Consider the following 21159-nt stretch of genomic DNA (forward strand, 5'->3'; position numbering starts at 1 on the left):
CATCTATCGAGATAATTTCTTTCATGCTGTCAGTGTAGTGTATTACATTGATTGATTTTCATATTTCAAACCACTCTTGAATTTCTGAGATAAATCCTAATTAGTCATGGCATATAATCCTTAATCTGTGTTGTTACGTTTGGTGTGCTAGTGGTTTTTGTGTTTTGTTTTGTTTTGTTTTAAATTTAAATTCAATTAAACAACATATAGTGCATCATTAGTTTCAGATGTAGAGTTCAGTAATTCATCAGTTGCATATAACACCCAGTACTCATCATATCACGTGCCCTCCTTAATGCCTGTCACTCAGTTACCCCATCCCCCACCCACTTCCCCTCCAGTATCCCTCAGTTTGCTTCCTATAGTTAAGAGTTTCTCATGGTTTTTCTCACTCTGATTTCTTCCCTTTCTGTTTTCCCTCCCTTCTGCTATGATCCTCTGTACTGTTTCTTATATTCCACATGACTGAAACCATATGATAATTGTCTTTCTCTGATTGACTTATTTAGCTTGTATAATACCCTCCAGTTCCATCCACATTGATGTGTTAATGTCTTGTTGAAGTTTTTATGTCTATATTCATAAGAGATACCGGTCTGTAGTTTTCTTCTCTTATTATGTCTTTGGTTTTGGTATCATGGTAATACTGTCCTCTTTGAATGAGTTATGGAGTGTCCCTTCCTCTTCTGTTTCTTGGTAAAATTTCTGAATGATTGCTATTCCTTCTTTACACATGGTAGAATTCACCAGTGAAGTCATCTGGTCCTGGGTTTTCCCTTGCGGGGAGTTTTTTGATCATTAATTCAATTTTTTGTTATTGGTCTATTCAGATTTCCCTTTTTCTCCTTCAGTCAATTTTGGTATTTTTGTATGTTTCTAGTAGTTTTTCCATTCCCTCTAGGTCATCGAATTTGGTACAATTGTTCTTAGTATCCCCCCGCCTTTTTTTTACTTCTTTAAATCAACAGTAGTGTTTCCTCTTTCATTCCTAATTTTAGTAATTTGAGTCTTCTCTTTCATTTTTTTCTTGGTCCATCTAGCTAAAGGTTGTCAATTTTGTTGATTTTTAAAAGAACCAGCTATTGTTTTTATTCATTTTCTCTATTGTTTTTCTATTCTCTATTTTGTTTATTTCTGCATTAGTCTTTTTACTATCTTTCTTCCTTGCTTGGGGTTTAGTTTGCTCTTCTTTTTCTAGTTTCTTAGGGTAGTAGGTTAGGAAATATTTTTAAAATCTTTCTTCTCTTATTATATAGGCATTTTTAACTGTAAATTCCCCTGGAAGTGCTGATATAGGGACATCCCATATTTTTTTACTATTTTGCATTTTTGTTTTCATTCATCTCAAGGTATTTCCAGCTATCCTTTTAACTTCTTTGATCTATTGGTTATGTAAGAGTGTGTTGTTTAATTTTCACAGGTTTATGTATTCCCCCAAATTTCCTTCTGTTAATGCTGTCTAATTTCATTCCAGTGTGGCTGAGGAACATACTTTGTATAACTTCAGCCCTTTTAAGTGTATTAATTTTATCAATTTTTGTGTGTATCACAAATGAAAGAGATCAAATTTTTAAAAAGATTTAAGAAAATAAAGACAATGAGAAATAAAATGGAGTTTTTTGTATTTTAATATTTTGGGGCTTTTTCTATGTTTGAGGCTTGTTTTTTTATTTGATTTTATTACATCATAGACTATACCTTATATAATTACAGTTTTTCAGAGTAAGTTAAGAAATTCTTTATATTCTGATGATTCAGATAGTCATTCACCCCCAGATGGGTGGATTAATACAAAAATAGTATTTGTTCAAATTCTACAAATTGGTCAGGGCTTTTTGAGAATAGCTTATATCTGCTCCATACCGCATCAACTAGGCAGCTCAACTAGCACAGGAGAAATCGCTTCCAATGATGGTTGGTACTGGTCATTTGCTGGGAGCTCACCTGGGGATATGGGGTCCTTGGTTTACTTCCATGTGTTCTCTTCACATGGCTACATCATGTAAATCTGATGGCTACATCAGGTTTCATTTCCTACATTATAGTGGCTGAGAGCTGAGAGGGACTATCTCAAGAGTTAGAGTTACAAAAATATAGCCTCCATGTACAAGCACTTACCAAACATCTGTTAGCATAACACTCGCCAATGTCTCATTGGCTAATGCCAATCACATGGCCAAGCCCAGAAATAATGTTTGAAAGGAGTATACAATGGCATGCTTACCAGTAAAAGTGCTTTGTCAGCAAGTCCCCCAGGATTAGTCTGCCACACATAAAATATAGTTAAGTTTATGGAAGTTTTGTAGATTCTTTGAAAACACTGTATTTTATTTTTAGCTTGCAGAGCTCAATATATGTTTATCTGGCTATATTTATTGACAAATTATTCAGATCTTCTATATCCTTATTTATGTCAGTGATAAATCGGTGTGTAAAAATCTCCATCTACTATTGTGTTTTGTTTGTTTGTTTTTTAGTGGTTATCTTAGTTCAGGCTTGTAAGAGAATGCCATGGACTGAGTGGTTTATAAACAACAGAAATTTATTTCTTACAGTTACATAGGCTGTGAAATCCAAGATCAAGGCACGGGCAGATCTGGTGTCTGGTGAGGCTTGCTTCTTGGTTCACAGAGACCTATCTTCTTACTGTTTCCAACATATGTTGAAGGGGCAAGAGAGCTTTTTGGGGTTTCTTTGAAAATGTCACACTAAGTCTCATTCAATCCCATTCATGCGGGCTCTGACTTTATGACCTAACCGCCTCCCAAAGACTCCCCTCTTAATACCATCACATTTATCGTTGTGATCTCAACATAATGAATTTTGGGGGCATGCATCATTACATAATAGTGGTCTTTATATTTATAACAGTTCCTATTTTGTTAATTTTTATGCAGTTTAGTGCAAATATGTTATGATTCATGAATCTTTATTTTCAATTTTACCTTTCATCAGTGACCAGTGGCTATCCTTGTACTAAATACTTTTTTGTTTGCTTGTCCCCTTTCCTTTGTTTCATATTAGTATTATAAATTATCATTTTTGTTTTGACAAAAAAGTCAAAAAAGTCACTTTTATTATTTCTTATTGTCTTGAATTTGTAATGACTCTGTCTGGAATTCTTTGCCTTTTCATTGACGATTAAGAGCCCTCCTTTTAGTATGAACTGTTTTCCTAGACAATGAACCCATTCACAAAGCTTGTTAGTTTATTCTTTTCATAAATTTGAAAATGGCATTTTTCAAAGAGCTGGAACAACAATCCTAAAATTTATATGGAACCAGAAGAGACCCCGAATTGCGAAGGAAATGTTGAAAAAGAAAAACAAAACTGGGGGCATCACATTGCTGTATTTCAAGCTTTACTACAATGCTGTGATCACCAAGGCAACATGGTACTGGCACAAAAAAAGACATAGCCCAGTGGAACAGAGTAGAAAGCCCTGATATGGACCCTCAACTCTACGGTCAAATAATCTTCGACAAAGTAGGAAAACATATACAGTGGGAAAAAGGCAGTCTCTTCAATAAATGGTGCTGGGAAAATTGGACAGCTATGTGTAGAAGAATGAAACTCGACCATTCTCTTACACCGTACACAAAGATAAACTTGAAATGGATAAAAGACCTCAATGTGAGGCAGGAAAAAGGAAAGGAAACAGATTGAGTAATCAACTTAAAAGCATTGAACCTTTCAGTGTTGGTACAATAAATTAAGGTGACAATCTCTAAATGTAGTAACAAAGCAAAGTAGAATCCTTATTTCACTTTTTCTGTTTCTCTTTCTCTCTTTCCCCTATTTAAACTTATAACATTTGAGGGAAAGGGAGGAGTAGAAATTATTTGAGTGAATATGGTATCCCTGTACCTTATATTTTAAAAATGTGTTGCATTTGGCAATCTTTATAACATACTTGACAGGTCATTTTCCTGTTGTACTGGGAAGGAAACAAAGCACAAAGAAGATAGCTAATTTTCCACAGTCCCACAGTGTCAAGGTGTCATTCCATTCAGCCACACCAGGTTCATTGCTAAATTGATTTATTCTCTCCATAGAGAGCTGGTATCCCATGGACTACACAGATAACAGTTAATTCCTAAATGGAACACAATGGATTTGGTACTGAATGAAGTGCTTCCTGTTTTGAATATCTCTAGTTATTGTGTATAAAAGAGAGAAGAAGGATTATTTTTATAAACGTTTCATATTGTTAAAATTAGTTTCAGTGGTTTTGGGAGTTGGGAATATGGAAATTTTCAAGGTTGATGCTTCTAAAGAAAGCAAAAGCTGCCTGCCTAGCATTTCAGTGACTTGAATGAGAGAAAAGTTTAGATAGACCATTTAGCTCTTTGCTTATAGGAAGAAGGAAATTAGCAATTTAGTGTGGATAAAATGGTAGTAAAAATGGACCCTCATTCTTTAACTTTTACACAGAAATCTAGGAGTTATCCAGTGAACAATTGCTTTTATTTATTTATTTTAACTTATTATTTTATTTATTTATTTATTTTAAACCTTAATTTTAGTCAGGTTAATAGAGACAATAACCAGTTATGGCAGAGCAGAATGTCAGCAAAACCATGTATGAAGGAAAACAGTTTCTTTTGTCCTATCAGAGTTATAGTCAGCAAAGAGCAGTTGTAAAACATGACTTAGTTCTGTCTCCCTTTCTCTTTGGAATCTCTTCCTTCCATATTCTTCTACTCTGTTTTCATTTCATACTCTAATCTAGGAACTGTAGTATAGAGAAACTTCCCATGTGGCCCTGAGCTCCGTCTATCAGGCTGTTGCCTTTAGCTCACTGTCAACCAGTTTATCAGTACTATGGCCATTGATGCCCTGTGTTTTCATCTCTCCTCTGTCATTTCTCCTTATCAATTTCCTGGGAACATCTCCGGTGTTTAACACAAAAGAAGAGATCTCTAATTGTGAGATGCAGACATTGGCCTCAGGGAAGGTACTGTGGGTGAAAGAGGCTTTTCTGTACTCCCCAAATCACAGTGACTCTGTTGTTATTGATAGCTTTCTTTGTTGGGGTTTAGCAAATGAGTCACTTATCAAGAACAGGGGGACAGAGTGAAATCAATCATGAAAAGGCTGCCAAAGGCCACGGCAAAGATTTTTCATTTGTAACTCATTCAGAGTTAGAGAACTTCTGTTTAAGAGATGAAAGAGGAATGCTTTGGTTTTCTTCTTCAGTCACATAAGATTAGAGATTTCGGATCTATTTGCTGAGCATTTTATGAGGAAATACAGTGAGGATTCAGTCCAACACATCTACAATTATAAAGGATGAATTCTTGGGGCCCCTGGAAGCCTGCTTCTGCCTGCCACTCCCCCTGCTTGTGTTCTGTATCCCTACACTGTCCAATAAATAAATAAAAACTTTTTTTTAAAACGATGAATTCTTAAAAGTGACTTTGAAATATGTGCTAGTTATCTTTTAGAATTAAAAAAATCTGGGGCGCCTGGGTGGCTCGGTGGGTTCAGCTTCTGCCTTTGGCTCAGGTCATGATCTCAGGGTCCTGGGATAGAGCCCTGCATCAGGTTCTCTGCTCAGTGGGGAGCCTGCTTCTCTCTCTCTCTCTGTCTGCCTCTCTGCCTACTTGTGATCTCTGTCTGTCAAATAAATAAATAAAATCTTAAAAAAAAAAAAAGAATTAAAAAATCCTTTATTTTGTTTAAAAATCTTAAATAATGGGACACCTGAGTGTCTCAGTGGGTTAAAGCCTCTGCCTTCGGCTAAGGTCATGGGGCTCTCTGCTCGGCAGGGAGCCTGCTTCCTCCTCTCTCTCTGCCTGCCTCTCTGCCTACTTGTGATTTTTGTCTGTCAAATAAATAAATAAAATCTTTAAGAAAAATCTGCTTCCCCCCCCTGCCTGCCTCTCTGCCTACTTGTGATCTCTATCAAATAAATAAGTAAAAATCTTTAAAAAAAATCTTAAATAAAAAACAGGTTTTAATAGTGTAGCAAAAGTAATATATCATCAAAAATTATTTGCGCACAGATTTGTTTCTGAGTAGCAAGCGCTCTAATTTTGAACATAATGTTGACTCTATCCCCAGTGTTTAGGTCATACTGAAAAACAAATTTAATCTTCCTTATAAAACTGTGTGTATATCTGTCATTAACATGTTTTTAAACCTTAATTGATGAAGCAGCATTTCAAAACAGGAATAGATCTTACAAATCTCTCTTACAGAGATGAAAAAATTGAGACCCTCCAAAGGTCGAATAGCTGCTCGATGCCACACAACAGTTAAATGCTACCTCATGAAATATACTTTCACTTTTAAATAACATCTGTATTCTTCATAGCACTTAATAAATTTGTATTTATTTACTTATATATTCATTGTCTCCCTTAGCATAACATAAATATTGTAAGGCCAGGGGTTTTGGGTGTGTTTCATTCACTGCTACGTCTCAACATCTATAACAGTGGCTGGCATGTAGTAGGTGTTCAATACATGTTTGTTGAGTTGATGAAAGTACGTTTAGGGCAGAGTACGGGCTATAGTGCGTTTTCAGTTTGGTGTCAGGCCGTCCATGTTTGCTGGCTCAGTAAGAGAAAGTTTCATGTGATAGGTAGAACCTGATCTATGTAATAAAGGCTGACCTTGCTTGGTGGTGGAGGGAGTGAACGTGCTAGATAAGTGTTGCCATGAACTAGAGGCAAAGATCTGGAGGGAGGCTGGCATAGGGTAAGAGTAGGCCACCACTAGTGTTTCGAGATCACACATACTTTTCTCAAATTGGACCCGGTGGAAAAGATAGCCTGACAGCACAGTGAGCACTACCACATTTTTTTCACTGAGAGAGGTAAAATTTCTTGGCCTATTTGACTTTGACTTGAACAGGCCAAAGGTCAAATAGACGTTTGGTTGTCCAGTCAGACATCTGTCTTCAGGATTCAGAAATATGATGGTCCCATCTTCACTACCACATCTGCTGTGATGCCTGTTTTTTTTTCCTAACTTATTGACACAGTCCTCACGAAAGGTGCCAGATTTCCCTATATAATAAAGAATGATGATGATGATGATGGCACTTTGCATTTGTACAGCATATAGGATTTTTCATGACATTTGCACATAAGTGTCTCATGAACAGATTCTGTGCTGCAGTGAATTGCAGTGTCATATAAAAGGATCTGGAATCAGTTGTGCTACCTGGGCAGTGTCTGCTGACCCTAGTGGGGAAATGAAAATTGAGTCTAACTTGACTTTTCATTTTCCAGTTAAAACATCACATCAGTTAAAGGCAGATCAACAGCCACACTGGTATTCAGAGTTCCTATTCTGCATAAGACAGCATCAATCTATTTAGTCTTTGTACTATCTTGAGTTTTAGATACATTACATATAAATGTTTCCCTGGTTTAAAGAAGTATTGCATTAGTCAGTGAAATGATGGGTCAGTTTTAAGAGTCATTACTGCTCGTTCATGGAAAGTATATTGATGAAGATACCCAACGAGTGTCTTGCCATTCTAGCTTATAAAATGCTGCTTAGGGGCCTAAATCATGTATCTCCCTGAACCCTATCCATAGGAGGCAGGTGACCCAATGAGAAGGTTTGGCGTCTAGGAACCAGCCCTGGCCTACCTTGACCATGGAACTAATGAGGCTATTATGATAGTCCAGTGTATTTATTATTTAACTAAATCATTTATAGATAAGATATGTTCATCGGGTCTGGATTTAATATTTCATATATTCATATGTGTTTTGTACTTCAAAAGAACTTTCAAATCATTGATTTCATTGGTGTTAAGACACATTAATACATGTCTCCATGTAACATGAGAGAAATGTGGTACTTTTTGAGAAATGTCCCAAATGCCATATAAATATAGTGCTTTCATTATTTTTATAAAGTAAGTGAAGAAAACCATACTTAATATGTAAATAGCTTTTGGTATGCCTTTCTATAAGAAGGATGACTTAAACAGAAACAACAGAGAGTACACAAATAACATTCCAACTAGGGTTGCCAGATAAAATACAGGATGCCAAATAAAATTTGAATTCCAGATAAACAACAAGGAATTTTTCAGTTTGTGTCCCAGGTATTGTATTTTTTTAGTATAAATTTGTCCCAAATATTGCATTATTTTAGTAGTTCACATTTAACTGATTGTCTTGGATTTTTATTGGCTAAAACTGCCAATCCTAGATGCAATGTAGGATCAGGCAGGCCCTAAATTTTGTGATAAAGGTTTTCTTCAGTCATAGTATATTATTCCATGGTTCTTGAATGCGTCATCCAATTCTCTTTCCACTCTAAAAGAAGTCTGTGTTTAGAACATTATTGGAACTGTTTAGGTATCAAATCTGTTTATCTGCTTAACAGCAGCAGGCTTCTATGAATGGAGAAATTTCTGTGATATGAGAGTTCAGAACCTCTGAGGATAAGACTTTAAGTGACTATTAATAACCAGAATGATATTACCCATTGGCTATCCTCAACTTTGGATCTCATAGGCATAAACTAATATATTCCAAACTGTTCTAGTTTCTTCTCCCACACCTGTTCCCCCTGTATCTATGTTAATGATACTGATACCCACTCTGTCATTCAAGCCAGACACTTAGAAGCCTGGAAATGAAGAGTCTTCCCTTTTCTTATTCTCCTTCTCACACCCAGTCAATCCTGTGGAATTCCGTTTCTCCCAGTTTCCTTGGCTGTCACATTAGTGGCAGCTCCCCCAGTCTCTGTCTCCCCTTCAACTCACTCCATTCACCCTTGCATAGTGGGAAACCCACTGGGCTGATGGAATGCCCTTTCACTGCTGTGGCTCTAGAGGGACTAGACCATATTCTACCTATGCCTGCAGGGACTTAATAAGCAGGGTCTCATAGAAAAAAAAATCAGAACATGGAAGGATCTTGCAGATGCATACATCATTCTGCCTAGAGTGCTTTTTGCTAAGCTCTGCTTATCTCACTGGGTATCTGAGTATCACATTGCTCATCCTCCAGAAAATGCCCCTAGCCATTTGTTTCCTCTGGGTTCTCCCAACTTCCCTCATTTCCGTTCATTCTCATTGATTCCCATCCCACCATAATGATGGGTTTTTGAGCTATTTCTCAGCAACATTTACCCACCTCTAGCAATGATAGACATGCACACACACACACACACACACACACACACATTTGTGTGGGTACATCCACTTTATCCATCCTATTATTGCTAAACGTTTTATATTGAATCATCCTAAGATAGAGCATAATTTGCTTTTCAGCCTCAACAAACTATAATTGTTGGCCTATACATTTAATTATGTCACTTCAGGTCAGATTTTTGTCCTCACGAATTCATAGGGACTTTTGCCTCTTCAGTGAGCAAATAGTGGATCTTGTGTTCCCAGACAGATAGTTTATATTCTTTTAAAATTTACATTTTTGTTTCTTTTTCACTTAACAATGATAAATTCATTCTCTTTCTCCTTCTTCTTTAAGGCAGTCTAGGGAAATGAAAGTTTGATGGCCAGAACCTGAGAACTAAATGTACTTTTTAAATAGACTTAGAATTAATATATTGCAGTGGGATGCAAAAATCCCTTTCTATCCTTACCCAGTGAAGCAAATATTATTGGGTGAATTATTTCATACAAGAAACTTATCTCTAAACATTTAGCCTTAACTGTGTCCTAAACAACTCAAGATTCTTTTATTAGTAATTTCTAATATTTGTTAGGCAAAATTTTCTTTTACGATGTCTCCCAACACCACTTCTAAGATGCGACATCATTATCTTGCCAATGAGATACATTTCAATAATAGCTTTTCAATTTCTCTAAAAATTCTAATTTCTTCCCCAGTTTCCCATGCCTTTCAATAAATGAATCTCCCTCAGCTCTAGAATTTCTTTCTGCTCATTAGTGCTGTATATAAGCTCATTCTTATGAACTCACAGTTGTCACGTATTTTAAGTTTATCTTCTGTGGCAAGTACTAGCCTTTGACAGGTTAAGTTTATCTGTGGGTTACTAGAGTGATAATGGTGGACACACCAGGAACTAGGGATAAAATCTGAAGTGGCAGATGCTGTGGAAACATTGGATCTTGAGATGAGAAAGGTTCAGTGGGATGCAGAGTAGCCAGCCCCAAAGGATTCTTTGACGTGCAAATGGAAGCAGAAATGGAAGTAGAAAAATGAAAAGAAATGTTTGCATCAGGAGGTAATGTTGGGGCAAAAATAGTCACAGGTCCCACCAGGAATTACGAAGAAAACAGACCCCAGGGTTTAAGATAGCTCCCTGATGCTAACTATCTCCCTGGTACAGAAGCTCTGGCCTTTCTCCGCAGAGATACCTTGGCCCTTTTGCTACACCTCAGAAACAGCCCTTGAAATTCAAGAGGGGCACGTGGGTGGCTCAGTTGGTTAAGTGGCCAACTCCTGATTTCAGCTTGGGTCATGATCTCAGGGTTTTGAAATCAGGCCCATGTAGGGCTCCGCGATGGGTGTGGGGCCTGCTTCAGACTCTCTCTCTCCCTCTGTCCCCCCCCCACCCCTGCCAAAAAAAGAAATTCCAGAAAATGTGAGGGTTATTGACATTGGTTGTGTTCTCAGCTTGGTAGAATAGACAAATCATTCAGAGTCCAGGACTTTATCCTAAGAATCGGTGGTTTGTAACAGAGCTACTGTGTGATGAGGTATGTGTGTCTGAGGGGCTTGTGATGAGGTATGTGTGTCTGAGGGGCTTGTGGCTGTCGGTTAGATCTGGAAATTGTCCACATATGGTTTTAACGGAAGACTTAGGTGTGAAAGAAATTATTCAAGGAGAGAGTGAAGAGTGAGAAGAAAAGCATCATTTAGCACCTGGATGAAAGAAAAAAGTGCCATTATATGGGGACTGAGAGGACAGAAGTGACTACCCTTCGTAATATTGCAGCCTGCCTGCCCCCATCTTTTATTACTCCTGACTCTTTTATTCTAATCCAGGTTTTCCATTTTCTATAGCATTTATCATCTACTAAAATACTATATAATATAATTTAGTTTTTAATCATTGTGTTGTGCTTTTTATCTTCCCTGCTCCCTGTTTCTTACTGGAAGGCAAGCTCCATGAGGGCCAGTGCTTTTGTTGATGTATTCTAAGCAGGTAGAACAGTGCCTGGTACTCCAGAGCAGTTTATTGAATAAATGAAGAAAATAATGTCTCAACAAGTAAGTTTTAGTTGATAGTGTCAAAAATTGATGGGAAGTCACCTAAAACAAGTGAGGCAGTTAGTAATCCACTGATGCTCTAAGGGGAAACCCTACCAATGGCAAGATAGGAACAGATGCTGGACTAGAGTTGGGTTGAATGATGGATGGTGGGTGAGGAATTGCGAGGGCCAACAGGAATTACTCTTTCAAAAGACTTTGCTTGAAAGAAAAAAGTGGTACTCACAGGAGGACTTGGGGTCAAGGAAGGATTTTACATTATTTGTTTTTGTGGTTTTTAATGATTGAGACTCACAGGACAATGGCAGAACATAATCTGTTCCCTGGCAGTGGTGAAGGGATCAGCTTTCTGTTAGGGGAAGGTCACTTTAGTGGTTGTGGAGAGGGTGGCCTAGAGCTGGAGAGACGAGGCTTAAGGACCCAGCTGGGCCACTACTATCAGAGAGGATGGGAGGGTTGTTATCCCTGACCATGCCTGGGTCTCTTCTCCACTGGCTGTCATTGACCACCATTCCTTCCCCTCTGCCCTGCTCTTCTGCTTCAACCCCCTGGAATGCCTTCTGAAATTAGCAGTTTCTCGTAGTCTCTCTGAAATTTTACCTCCTGGATTTAGGTGAAAACTAGTTTTCTGAAGGTCCTGTGATGGTGTTTGGAGATAGGCCTTGAAGTACTTGGTTTAGATGAGGTCAGGAAAATGGGGCCCTCATGAGGTGGTCTTCTAAGAATATCAGTCACCCCCAGCACAGCCCTTCCTCCACCTCCCAGCCACGTGAGGATACAGCAGGAAGATGGCCATCTGCAGGCCAGGAAGAGGACCCTTATGAGGGGACAAAATTGGATAGTACCTTGATCTTAGACTTCCCAGCTTTCTGAATTGTGAGAAATAAATTCCTGTTTATTCTTGCTTAAGACATTCCATCTATGGTCTTTTGTTATGGTACCTCAAACTGACTAATACACAATTCTATTTATTTTGCTGCTCAAATTGTTCCACATTTGGTCACTGGGAGCACTTTAGGTTGTGTTCTGTGTCCCTTTGACATAACCTCATCATTAGAAGTTGTTTTTTTTGTTTGTTTTTTTTTGTTTTTTTCCTTTTGAACCCTAACTTCCTGGCAATACAAGATTCTCCAGGCTCATTTAGTGTATATATCCTCCCCCTGTCCTAGAATCAGGCATTTCTCCAAGGAGTCCTGATTCTTTTTATTAGAGAATTGTATTAAAAACCAAGATCTGGGGACACCTGGGTGGCTCAGTTGGTTAAGCATATGACTCTTGATTTCAGCTCATGTCATGATCTCAGTGTCGTGAGATGGAGCCCTGTGATAGGCTCTGCTCTGGGTGTGGAGCCTGCTTAAGATTCTCTCTCTCCCTCTCTGCCTGTCCCTCCCAACACTCATGTGCTCTCTCTCTCTCTCTCTCTCTCTCTCGAGAAGGTGAAGGTGAAAAAATGTAAGTAAGTACTCGAGAGAGAGAGAGAGAGAGAAAGAAAGGAAGAAAGAAAGAAAAGAAGAAGAAAAAAAAGAAAGAACCAACCAAGATCTGGTGCTAAGAGTGTTCATTGCTACTGGGATGTTGTCATTTCCAGGCCTCTTTAGCTGTCAGAGCAAGGAAATATATGTATATGTGTGTACTGACCTGTGTATATACAGCTATCTAAACTATTTCTATATGCAACCATAGTTACTAATAATGGCTAAACATGAGTTCAGTGTGTTGTCTCCAACTCTATTTTAATACCTTTGGTAGAGTACATCTAACCACTTTTTTCCTCATTTATCTGTAGAGTCCCTCTCCAACTGTGAGAAATCTGGCTTTTGCTAACTGCTAATTCCAGAATAGATATATAGCAGGATCAGAATTTTTACTCTTTACCCCTAGAGGAAACAACTTTCTTGACTAAAGGATAGTCCTAATGTACAGTACCTTTTTCCTATCATCTTACTGTTTCCAAAGCATGGAATGCTTCACAAATTTGCATGTCATCCTTGTGCAGATGTCAGGCTTCAGTCCATCATTCTAATTTTAGTACACATGCTGGAGTGAGCCCAATAATCAAAAACAAGCATGATAATATGACGATTGCAGGAAAGAAGAATATACTTACCTATATACAAAAACCTTTTGACATCTGTTATCTAGTTTCGTTGACTTTGTCTGTTTAAAGGAAAAAAGATCCCCCTCCAAACGTACATAAATCATCATATTGTTAAATTACTTAAAAGTTATCAAAATATTCATGTTTTAAAATGTTTAAAAGACATCAAGGTCCACTGTTTTTCTTGTTTACCTCACTTAGTAAATAAGAATACTTGACAATTAGCAACTTAATTGTTTATATATCAGTGAAGGTTTAGTGGTAGAATTTTAAGATCTAAACAAAAGTTTATCTTTTTAAAAAATTAAATTAAGCATCCTTCCAACCTCATCTTTCTTCTGCCTTATTTTCACTATCAATAATTTATGACTTTGTAAAGCAAAGGTCGTGTTTAGTGTCCACCCCCCCCATCTCAAAGGCTGCTGATTATGAGTTATGTTTACTTATTTATTAAAATATTTATAATAAATACACATTGTTCCTTACCATCCACTTAACTCTTTACTACCTCTGGTTTCACTTAAAATTTTTTCCAGCTCTGTTGAAGGATTGATTATTAACAGTTAAAAACTGTATACAGTTAAGGTGTACAATGTGATGTTTCAGTGTACTCACACATTGTGAAATAATTACCACAATCAAGCTAAGTAACATATCTATCACCTCACATAGTTACCTCTTTTTTAAAATTTTATTTTATTTAAATTCAATTACATAGTTACCTCTTTGTGTGTATGGTGAGAATACTTGTGATCTGCTTTTAACAAATTTCAAGTCTGTAATACATGCTTTATATTAGATACAATGCCATGTTGTGTATTATATCAGCAATAATAAAAATAAATACTTTCATACAACTGACAATGGATGTAATTTTTACACATTTAATTGCAAATATTTTAACCTTGGCCAAAAGAACCCCTATTTTTGTTTAGTATCACCTAAGTTATGTTTTATTTTGTCACTAAAAGATTTTGGATGACTGGATCACATAGAAATAACCATTTTTAAAATACAGAGTAATGTTCTTGTTTGGAAAAAAGAAAACCCATTTTAAATTGTGTGTGTGTGTATACTACTTAACTTCTTTCCTTTAAATGAAGCATTGCTAGCTATAAATCTCTGTATTTTTATAAATGTGGATGGGCTCACCTTAAGCAGAGAAATTGGAAAGACAACAAGTTATTTTTCAAGTGTTTTCTAAATAATAACCACCAAAAACGTTATATGATATTTGTAAGTTGTGATTGAATCAATGATTTTAGTCATATTTCCCAAAGGCTGGGTTCTTTTGAAGGTGAAAAAACGTAAGTAGGTTTTCTCATAGAACCTGGACTAGTTTTCTAAGGCTGCCATAACAAAAATACCACAGACCAGGTGGCGGTGGCTTAAATTTATTTTCTCACACTTCCGAAGGCTGGAAGTCCAAGATCAAAGTGTAGGCCAGTTCAGTCTCCTTGGGGACCCGGATTCCACCCTCTTGTTGCGTTGTCACGTGGTTGTTCTTCTGTACGTGCACGCTAATGGTGTCTCTTCCTCTTCTCGCAAGGACACTGGTCATATTGGATTAGGGCCCATCACAGTGGCATCTTCTCAACTTAATCATCTCATACCAAATTACTTTAAAATATGGTCACATTCTGGAGTAGTGGGATGGGGACGTCAACATACGAATTTGGGGGGGACACAATTCCAACCGTAACAGAACATTTTGTTGTGGCTTCTAGAAATCAGACTCTGTATTCTGTTTGTCATTGCTTTTGGTTTTAATTATGCAATTCTTACCTTAGAGGATAGTTGAAGTTTATCCTGGAAGAAAAATGCTAGTTGGCAACTGCGTTGTTTGTCTTTAATTTCCCTTTCTTATTCTTTTTCGGAGAAGTAATTCTTGGTCTTTTTTCAGGGGTTCATGCACAGCTTTGAAAATCTGATGAAAGCTATTATATCATTTAGCTTTGACAAACTGCCTCAAAACTCAGTGGCTTAATACAATAAACTTTTTTTTTTTTTTTTTTAATCAATACACTGTGTGTTGGTGAATTGGGCTGGTCCCAGTGAGGACTGCTGATCAGTGTATTGGATGAGCTCAGTATGCATTGCGGTCACCTGGTTTCCAATGGCTTCACTCACATGTCTTATGGTTAACTGTCTGTATGTACTGGTGGTGGAGGTAATTGGTCATATATTATCATCATCCAGCAGGCAGACCTGGCCTGAATCACCTGGTTGTGTTCATAGGGTTTTCAAGAGCAGGAAGGAAGAAAAAGCCCCAAAGAATAAGTTTAAGTCTCTCCTTGTATCACTTTCATTGGTATCTTCTTGGCCAAAGCAAGTCATATCAAGTCCAGATTCAATGCGTAGAGAAATAGACTCCAGCACTGGATGGGAGTTGCAAAGCCACAGTGCAAAGGGGCACACCTGTGGGAATAAGAAGAGTTTGTGGTCTCCACTGAGAGGGAGGAGGAGGTGAAGTGATGAGAACAATCAACTGAGTAAACTCTGTTGTTACAAGTGTTTTCCCCCAGGTGGAGTAATTATTTTTTCAGAAGAAATGAAGGCTCTCCTCTGAAGAAATACAGTTGCTGGCTGTTGAGAATGAAAGCATACCAGGAACAGGAAATGGAAAAAGGGTCTGAGGGGAAATGGGTAGAACACTCACAGCATCTGCTTCATGAGCTTTTGGAAATGTGAAACAAACCCTCTGAGTTCTCCGTAGATTAAAACCTGAGAAATTTGCCTGTGGGGAACCAAAGACTTTTTTTTTTTTTTTTTCTGTAGAGGACATTATTTTTTGTTAATTCATTTTTTGAATGTGAACAGTTGACCAGGTGACAACAGGAGATACTTTTTTATACAGTTAAAAAAAGCAGAGCTCTGGAAATTTCATTCCCAATTCCCCCATTGCCATATTATTGAACTCAAAATACCAAGAATGAAAATGCTCAGCTGAGAATCCTAGAAATCATACTTTTCCTCTGCAAACATGTAATGTAAATCTAAAATCAGGAATTCATAGTCTCACAAAAAGAACAATTCCTTGATTATTCCTGATAGTCACCATTGATTATGTCTAATTGTTCTAATATCAGTTTGTCAGTTTCTTTATACCTTAATTCACCATCAAAGTTAACTCTTAATCCCTCCTCTATTTATGTAGAGGGCTGAACATAGTCCTAAATACATCATAGAATGAATTGCTAAACTATTTAATTTAGGATGTGTGGGTATTAAAAGCCTTCAACCCTTGACCGAGTTTCATTCTACAAATATGATAGAGGAAACTTATGTTACTCCAAAATATCCAAGGGAACTTCACTTGCCTCCTCATTAAAAAAAACAAACAAACAACAAAAAACGTCAAATCCGTAAATTCTCATGGCTTAAGTTTATTTAAAAGCTGACAGCTTCCATGCCCAGATTGGAAAGGGAATTTCAGAAGACATGAACCTGATGGATGTTGTCATTTTCTGCAACATATTTAGATTTGGTCTTCTTCCTGCCTTATAGGCTAGAGTTGAGTAGCAAAGGAGAGGGGACTTTATCAGTCAGTTTTTCCCATAATAATTCTGATTAACAAGTCACAAAAATTTTGGTGGCATTCAACAATAAGCATTTATTGTCAGACTCACAGGTCTAGGTCTTCTTCAGGCTGTAGATCTATGCATCGTCTGGGTTAGATCTACTTCATGTATCTTCTGCTGGACCCAAGCTGGTGGGATAGCAGTCACTGGGATATGTCTTCTCTTGGTAATGGACAGAATCTCCTAGAAGGACAAATGAAAGTGCTCAATATTTGTTAAGACAAAGGCTCTGGTCTGGTTCACTGACATTTCCATATTCCATTGGCCAAAGTAACAAAACAAAACCAGAGGCAGGTGTGGATAATGCATCCTGCTCACCAAGAGGTCATTGTAAGAGTGAGATGCACAAAATCTCCAGAATGGTAAAGAACTGGGACCAACAGTTCCATCTACCACAGAGGGGTAATTGTTTCTGGAAATAAAAACTTCCTTGGAAATTTAATGGGCAATATTTATATGGTTCATTGATATTTAGTGCTTAAAATGGAATTGCATTATTGTGCTTCTTGATTCATCTGAGTCTGGGAGAATTCAAAGATACTTTCTATAATAAGTTTACTTGAATCAGTGAGGAAGAGTTTCAGTTCTTTTTTCTCATATCTCCAAGTATTGCTTGAAAATTGGACTCTTTTTCTGTGCTGATTTCTTCTCCCTTTTTCAGTATCTATTAACACCCTTGTTTTAATTCAGCCCCGAGGTACTGAAGAGTGAGCCGTATGGGGAGAAGGCTGATGTCTGGGCGGCCGGCTGCATCCTTTATCAGATGGCAACTCTGAATCCCCCCTTCTATAGCACCAACATGCTCTCCCTGGCTACAAAAGTAAGCACTGTTGGGAGACAAAAGGGTCTTGTGTTGCTAAAAATGCCATTCCTTTTCTTCCTAAACAGAACATTTGTGATTTTTATAAAACCATCTATTAAAAGCAGGCACATTGTTTTATTGGCCACATGATCCAGTTCATTTTTTCCCCTTTCTTCTAAATATACATCATGTACTATGGCGCATTCCCCCTATAATTGTCTTCATTTATCATAGAAAATTATACAAATAAATATATCAAATTACTTTTGGTCTTTTATTTTTAATTGTGGTTTGGACTTCCTGCTATCAGCATTTGATATTATCCTACACTCATTTATTGGGGATCTGAGGCTAACTTTAACTCAGTTTGAAGAATACAATCTGTGCTCAAGAGCTGCTTAATTGATGTTAATTTTTTATTTGTTGGGATGTTTTTGTTTCTGATTAAAATTTGTGCATGGTTATAATGCTCATTGAGTAGCTTTCATGTTGTGGCCAAATATTGTACATACTAATGGCCTCTTTACGTCCATCATGCTGGTCTGTCTGTTTTGCAGATAGTGGAGGCAGTGTATGAACCGGTGCCAGAAGGCATCTACTCTGAGAAAGTGACAGATACCATCAGCAGGTAATCATTCTCACCATTTCAAACCCATAGGGACTATCAAGAAATACTTCTCATCTCTACAGATTTACTATGTAAATATTCATGAAGAGGAAGGGCTCCCAAATAATCCAAACCTAGAAAAATATTTGTGCATCACCAGTAATGGTGACCATCTGGAAGCCAGTGAAGTGTGTCCAAGAGGAAGTGGTATATGCACGTGAAATATGCAGCCATTAGAATGATTATTCAGAAGGCTTTGTATCAACCTGTAAAACAAAGATGATAAGAAGCAAACAGGATGTAGAGCTGTTTGTAACTATGATAAAAACTGTAAATACATGCATGAATGTTGGAAAAGACTAGACAAGGACATTAGAAACTAAAGAAGACCATGTTAGATGATAAAATTGCAACCACTTTTTCATTGCTATTTTTAAATTGGTAATGTTATGTTGTATAATAATTTTTCAAAGAAAGTCAGAAAGAAGTACTCCAGCCATCAATATAGTAGGAGTTTAATGAAAGTCATTTCCTGTTGCATTCGCAAAATTCTGACCTCACAGGGCTTGTCCCAGCTGACTTGTCACCCTTCTCTCCCACTTTCCTTCTGCTCCCTCGCTGCCAGCCACAGGGAGCTCCATGCGAGTCCTGGCATGTGCCTGCCTCTTGCCCTTTATCCTTCTCTTCCCTTTTCTCTGACTTCTCTTCCCTCTGGTACATGCGTGGCACAGGCCCCCACTTCCTTTGTGTCTCTGCTGTTATTTCCCATCATCAGGGAGCCCATTCTGATGCCCCCACAGCTCTCCACTTTTTTGTCCCCTAGCCTGCTGTCTAAAGCTTGCAGCACCCATCTCCCAACATGTTAGAAACGTGTGTGTGTGTGTGTGTGTGTGTGTGTGTGTGCACGCGTGTGCATGTGCAGACCTATTTCTTTATTGCCTGTCTTGTCCCCACCAAAAGGAAAACTCTACAAGAGCAGAGACTTTTCCAGTCTGGTTCATAGTTCTCCAGTGCCCAGAGCAGTGCCTGGGACAAGATCAACCCTTAACAAATACTGGTTGTATGAATAAATGACTTGTTTTCCGACTGATTGTTATTTCTATATCAACACATGCTCTTAAGTTAGCTCAAGATTACTTCCCTCCCCCATAGAGCTGAGTCAAATCCTTATTATAGAAATCCCAGAGTCACCCAGATAGAATACCTATCCATTCTCCTGCCCATTTGCCTATAAATTTGGTTCTGTATCTATCCTGGCACTTAGCACCACCTCTGATGGAATGTAAGAGATATATTCCCTTCACTTTCTCCTCCCAGCTCATCGTTTTGCATTAATAGGTACTCCTCACAGTTTGTAGAGTTATATCTTGAATCTTTCCTTGCCCAGCACTATCCTGTCCTACAGTTCTAAGGAGCCTAGGCCCAGCCAGGGCTGAGTTGCACTAACTGCAGATTTTGAGCAAACATTTGACCCTTCTTTCTGCATCTCTATTCCCTCATCCAGTTAGGCTGGTGTAATAATTATACAAGGTAACTGTGAAAATCACTTAGCATAAAGCTTGTTGAATGGTAAATCTTAAACAATACTGGCAGTTGTCATTGTTAATATTAGGAGAAATGAGCTGAAACCCCTTTTTGAATAATCTGAATTCTGCATATATTAGATCATGCCCTGTTGCTAATGAATCCAAACAAAGGTATTTAAATTTCTCCTCTCCACGATTTGGACCTGTTCTCTGCTATTTGTTTTCTGGAGAGTGACTCAAAAATTCAAGAAGTCTCCAGAGATGTCAAGACAAGAATACCAGATTTACTCATTCAATTTCTTCTTTTCATAGGTATTTGAGCATCACAAAGAGTAGGGGAGGGATGGCACAGTGAAAATATACAGAGACATTATTCTGATTTTGTGGCACTGGGCGAACAGGACCTTAATTTGCTTCTGACAGGCTCCCTGGCTGTTGGTATCCATGTGCCTGGGGCTAACAAGTTGGTGGAGGAGTCAGGTACCAACATCACTTGGAAAGGTTAAGAACATCAGTAGATTGTGGAATCAGCTGGATTTTAATCCCTACTCTTCCACCTATCCCCTTTTCTCATCTGTGATGTACAGGTAGCAATAGTAACCACTCACGGGGTTGTTCTGAAGATTAAATAAGATAATGCTTTCAGTGCTTTTAGCATGATACCCAGCACTTAGTGAACCCTCAATAAAATTAGATATTATTGCTAATAATAGTAGTGTTACTATTTATGGAATTAAGTATATAAATTAAATTATGATAAACTAGATGAAGAATGGTAAAGGGAATGAGCAATGAGTGATTCCAGAAGGACTTGGCCTAGTCTAGGGACTTTAGGAAGTTTCTGTGAAGAAAGAGCCTATAATCTGAGACCTGAACAACCATTAATCCTCAAATAGTAAAGAGTAGAGGAAGCATTTCACAGACCAGCATAGAGCTTATTAGTTTGAGGAACTAGAAGAAATTGGAGATGTAGCATGTTAAGTCAGGGAGAGAATAACCAAAATGATTAGGGCCTGGGGAGGCTGATGGGGCCAGATTGACTACGTCTGATAGGCCATCTTGAGGGTTTTGAATTTTTTTCAAGAGTACTGAGGAGAAAACTTAAGGTTATTTACAGGTGGGATATAGAGAAAATTTCTTCTGTAACAAAGATCATCCTCGCTGCTTTGTGGACAATAGATAGCAGGGAATGGCGGCAGGAGGCAAAGCAGGTCCAGCTGTCCACCAAGACATGATGGCAGCTCTGACTAGAGTGGTGGTATTGTTGATGGAGAGAAGTGGAGCTGTTTCCATGGTGGCTTGGCAGTTAACAAGTTTGGGGGTACAAGCATGAAAATGGAATGACATTGAAAATGTGAAAACAATTGG

General features: G+C 37.9%; 1 protein-coding gene across 4 annotated transcripts in view; it reads left to right on the top strand.

The window, feature by feature from the left end:
* LOC111155077 (NIMA related kinase 10) overlaps positions 1 to 21159 on the top strand; it is a 215373-nt gene that overhangs the window by 114878 nt on the left and 79336 nt on the right. For all 4 annotated transcript variants that reach the window (XM_022515118.1, XM_022515115.1, XM_022515116.1 and 1 more), the window contains 2 exons: positions 17547 to 17676; positions 18216 to 18286. In XM_022515118.1, the coding sequence (XP_022370826.1) occupies positions 17547 to 17676; positions 18216 to 18286 (201 nt within the window). The remainder of the gene's footprint in view (positions 1 to 17546; positions 17677 to 18215; positions 18287 to 21159) is intronic.

This window comes from Enhydra lutris, unplaced genomic scaffold, assembly GCF_002288905.1.
Source record: "Enhydra lutris kenyoni isolate GAN:26980312 unplaced genomic scaffold, ASM228890v2 scaffoldscaffold39, whole genome shotgun sequence".
Classification (NCBI taxonomy): Eukaryota; Metazoa; Chordata; class Mammalia; order Carnivora; family Mustelidae; genus Enhydra; species Enhydra lutris.